We start from the raw sequence: 5204 nt of genomic DNA on the forward strand, positions 1-5204 counted from the left end.
CAGATAAGATTGGAGTGAACGAAATCTACCACAGCTTTCTTGGTGACAGACTTGAGAGTGATTGCTTCAACCCAAAAAAGTATTCAATGGCAACTAGTATGAATCTGTGTCCATTTGAGGCTTTTGGCTCGATTGGCGCAATGACGTCCATGCCCCAGGCAACAAATGGCCAAGGTGCAGACATGGGATGCAGTTCTGTGGGAGGTACATGAATCAAATCACCGTGCACCTGACACTGATGACACTTCCGAACGAAACTAAAACAGTCCTTTTCCATGGTCATCCAGTAATAACCCGCTCGAAGGATTTTCTTTGCTAAAACATACCCATTCATGTGGGGCCCGCATACTCCCGCGTGTACCTCATGCATGATTCTTCTAGCCTCTTCTGCGTCAACACATCTTAACAAATTGAGGTCCAGAATTCTCTTTTACAAGACATCCCCACTCAAAAAGAAACCACTCGTGTGCCATCTAATGGTTCTCTTTTGGTCTCCACTGGCTTTCTCGGGGTATTCTTGAGTTTTCAGAAACTTTTTGATGACATGGTACCATGGTTGGGTATTTGGTGCTGCTTCAATTGTATTACAATAACCATGCCTTTCCCGGATTTGAATTTCCAAGGGATCTATGTGAGCATTGCCTGGATACGGCAGCATTGAGGCCAAAGTAGCAAGTGCGTCGGCTAATTCGTTGTGACACCGAGGAATGTACTTGAACTCTATTGACATGAATCGCTTGCTGAGGTCTTCCACATGCTTCTTGTAAGGGATAAGCTTAACATCTCGGGTTTCCCATTCTCCTTGGGCTTGCCGGATAATCAGATCTGAGTCTCCCATGATCAACAACTCTTCGACATTTTGGTCGATTGCCATGTTTATACCCATAATGCAAGCTTCATACTCGGCGGTGTTGTTTGTACAGAAGAACCGAAGCCAAGCTGTGGCTTGATAGTGCTGACTAGTGGGTGAGATCAAAATTGCCCCAATTCCAACACCTTTTGCGTTTACCGCCCCATCAAAGAACATTTTCCAAGCATGAATGTCTTCAAATATTGCCTCAACTGAATTTACTTCTTCATCTAGGAAGTAAGTTCTCAAAGGTTGGTACTCATCATCAATCTGGTTCTCATCCAAATGATCCGCTAATGCCTGGGCTTTCATTGTCGTGCGAGTGACATAGACTATGTCAAACTCCGTGAGCAAGATCTGCCACTTTGCTAATCTCCCAGTGGGCATTGGTTTCTGAAATATGTACTTTAAATGATCAAACCTGGTTATGAGGTAGGTGGTGTAAGCTTGCAAATAATGCCTCAGCTTCTGAGCGACCCATGTCAAAGCACATCAAATTCTTTCCAATAAAGTGTACTTGGCTTTATAACTAGTAAACTTCTTGCTCAGATAGTAAATGACCTGCTCCTTCTTTCCGGTCATGTCATGTTGCCCGAGGACACAGCCAAAAGAATTTTCCAAGACGGTCAGGTACAAGAACAGAGGCCTCCCTAGCTCAGGTGGGACCAAGACTGGCGGATTTGACAGATATTCCTTGATTTTATCAAAAGCTTCTTAACATTCAACTGTCCATTTGATTGTCGCATCTTTATTTAACAACTTAAATATGGGTTCACACGTGGAGGTCAACTGAGCAATGAAACGACTGATGTAATTCAATCTTCCCAACAAACTCATAACATCTTTCTTGGTTCTTGGAGGAGGCAAATCCCGAATAGACTTTATCTTTGTTGGATCTAACTCGATGCCCCTCCGATTGACTATGAATCCCAAGAGTTTGCCGGATGGTACCCCAAATGCACATTTGGCTGGGTTCAGCTTCAAATCATATTTGCGCAGCCACTCAAAGAATTTTCTCAAGTCCCGAACGTGGTCGTCCTGGGTTTTGGATTTTATGATTACATCGTCCACATACACCTCTATCTTTTGGTGCATCATATCATGAAAAATGGCAGTCATGGCCCTCATGTAGGTTGCCCCGGCATTTTTCAGACCAAATGGCATGACTCTATAACGGTAAGTGCCCCATGGTGTGGTAAAAGCTGTCATTTCTGCATCTTCTTCATCCATCAATACCTGGTGGTATACTGCGTAACAATCCACCAAAGACTGTATTTCATGTTTGGCGCAGTTATCAACAAGGATGTGGATGTTTGGCAAAGGCAAATTGTCCTTGGGGCTTGCTTTGTTCAGATCTCGGTAGTCAACGCACACCCGGATTTTCCCATCTTTCTTTGGCACAGGAACTATATTAGCCAGCCATGTGGTGTATCGGACCATTCAGATCACTCCCGCCTTTAATTGTTTTGTGACCTCTTCTTTAATCTTGTCATTGATATCAATTTTGAACTTCCTCTGTTTTTGCTGGATAGGGGACTAATCGGGGTAGGTTGGCAACTTATGGACCACTAAATCGACACTTAATCCTGGCATGTCATCGTATGACCAAGCAAACACATCTTTGAATTCAAATAAAAGTTGGATCAATGCGTCCCTGGTTCTTTCATCTGTATGAATGCTTATCTTAGTTTCTTTGACTTCTTCAGAGCTACCCAAATTAACCGGCTTGGTTTCATTTAAGTTTGACTTAGGTTTATTCTCAAATTGTTCCAATTCTCGATTTATTTCCTTAAAAGCCTCTTCTTCATCATATTCCGGTTCTTGGTTCATTATTTCGCAGTTAGACAGCGTGTTTGGATTTGGGCATGAAGTCCGCAAGCATTTCATGTTATTTAAAGTCACATTATTAGAGCTGAAAGAAAAAAGAGAAAAAATAACAAAATCAGAAAGAATAAAGAAGGATGGACGATGAAATATGATTTCATTTCTTTAAATTTGAAGGTAACAGGGTTTACATTGGAAATTAAAAGACAAGAAACTAAAGAAAAACATTCGAGTTACACCTTGACATAACTCACGATGCAGAAAAGTGGCAGGACAGGTCTACCGGGACTCCTTCCTGATTGGGAATGGCATAGCATTCCAATTCTACAGCTTGGAATTGTGTCCCATATACAGCACCTCAGCGGTGCTTGAGCCCTCCCCTGGCTGGACCATGTGGGTTTCATATAGTATCTTCCTCATTGCCTCACAGATCTCTTCAATCTCTTTGGCATTAAAGGCCTCATCTTCTTCTTTCTTCTGGTATTTTGGCTTGACAAATGCTCTGTACAGATGCGGAACCGGCTGAGGCAAGACCCAACCATCATTCTTTCTATCATCTGCCCATGTTATATCAGCTGGAGTGGGTCGGAAGCCTACCCCGAAGAACTTTTCACTAGTGGGCAGGGTGATAAGTTCAACTATCCCTTGCAATGATTTCCCAAGTCCCTTCCCCAGTTTGAAGCCATGTTGGATCATTTCTTTGGCCACCATGATTGATACATTGGAAAGGAAGGGTTGGGGGTAAGGGTTTCCTTCTTTGTACCGGTCTGCAACCACAATTTAAAAAGCCTGATAAACTATGTGCTCACTCCCCTCTCTTGGTTCAAGACATGAGACTGATGGGTCCCGATAAATTGATTGCTCATCTTCTCCGTGGACCACGATCTCTTGATCCTCATGCTCGAACTTCACCATCTAATGAAGAGTAGAGGGTACAACCCCCGCTGCATGAATCTATGGCCTCCCCAAAAGAAAGTTGTAGGATGTGTCCATGACTAGAACCTGGAAGGTTACTTCAAAGTCTACTGGGCCGATGGTCAGAATTAGATCGATCTCTCCAATTGTATCCCTTTTGATGCCATCGAAAGCACGTACGCAAGCATTGTTGGGTCGGATTATTTCGGTCCCGATTTCCATGCGTTGTAGAGTTAAAAGTGGGCAAATGTCTACTCCAGAGCCTCCGTCCAACATAACCCTTTTCACGTACTGCTCTTTGCATTTGACTGTTAGGTGTAGGGCTTTGTTATGTGCGGCCCCTTCTAAGGGCAAATCATTTTTGCTGAAAGTGATCTGGTTGATTGCGAAAAATCTTTCTGCCATTCTCTCCAACTGCTCTACAGAAGTGTCAACAGGCACATATGCTTCATTAAGGGTCTTGATCAATACCTTCTGATGTTCGGCGGAGTTCATCAACAAAGCCAAAAAAGAGACTTGTTCGGGAAATTTTCGAAGCTGGTCAATCACCTCATAATCTGCCATTTTCATGTTTTGAAAGAAAGCCTCCGCTTCTTCGGCACTCACGGGCTTCTTAAGTGGGAAGCTCTTTCTAGTAGCGTTGTTCACCTCTTCCAAATTGGAATACTTTTCAACAGGGTTATTTTCTTGAACTTCTCCTCAGATTTCTTTGCCCTTATAGGTCACCACCGTTTTGTTGTAGTTCCAGGGCACAACAGTTGGATCTTTCATGGGCTTCTGTGGCGCGCGTCCAATAACCACGGGCTCATTCAGCCTCTTTGGCTTAATTGGCCCCCGCATCACATAAGCCCCCTTGGGCACATACATCTGGGTTGTTTTGTTCAGCTCGAATCTCCTGGGAGGACTCAATGTCATCTGCTTTTCTTTACGGCCTTGAGGGACGTAGAGAACAACATCTTTGGGAGGCGTTGCCCCGGACCAACTTCAATTTTCTTCTTTGACTTTGAAGGGGTGGTTTCTTTCTTTTTCTCCCCTTTATCTTGCTTCGGGGCAGCTTTTGGTTTCTTTTCTTCCTCAGCAATGGAAATGATGGCCTTCAATGCAGGGTTAAATTCCTTAGCCTCACAAATCATTCCAATTACCGGCCCATTGTTGTGGGCTGGCAGTGGGTTGTTGGTCACATTGGGAACATTTTCATCCCTCAACACTATCTTCCTTTGTTCTATCAAGTTCTCCACGGCTCTCTTCAGAGTCCAGCAATTATCCATGTCATGCCCTTCTGCCCCTGAGTGATAGGCGCATCGGGTACCGGCTTTGTAAGTGTGTGAGGCTGGGTTTTGCCTGGTTTGAGGAACAGGCTGTAACAGACCCATTTGAACAAGCTTTGGTAACAGGCTAGAGTAGGTTTCACCAATTGGTGTGAAATTTGGCCTCTTGGGCGGTTCATGAAGGTGGAAATTATTTTGTGGAGGACGGGGGTTGTAGTTGGTTTGGTAAGGAGGTTGGTTTCTAGGAAATGGAGCTTGATTTCTGTTGGCTTGTTGTTGTGGCCGGACATAAGCCTGAGCATTCATGAACAAGTATGGGTGAGGAGTATAGGCCAAGTCTTGGTGAG

At 44.0% G+C, this 5204-nt stretch overlaps 1 protein-coding gene across 1 annotated transcript; it reads right to left on the reverse strand.

The window, feature by feature from the left end:
* Window positions 1-430: 430 nt before the first annotated feature.
* LOC138884943 (uncharacterized) lies at window positions 431-1162 on the reverse strand. The gene has a single exon (XM_070165821.1). It carries the CDS (start codon window positions 1160-1162, stop codon window positions 431-433), a length of 732 nt encoding a protein of 243 aa, XP_070021922.1.
* Between the last annotated feature and the right edge of the window lie 4042 nt (window positions 1163-5204).

This window comes from Nicotiana sylvestris, chromosome 1, assembly GCF_000393655.2.
Source record: "Nicotiana sylvestris chromosome 1, ASM39365v2, whole genome shotgun sequence".
In the NCBI taxonomy this organism is placed as follows: domain Eukaryota; kingdom Viridiplantae; phylum Streptophyta; class Magnoliopsida; order Solanales; family Solanaceae; genus Nicotiana; species Nicotiana sylvestris.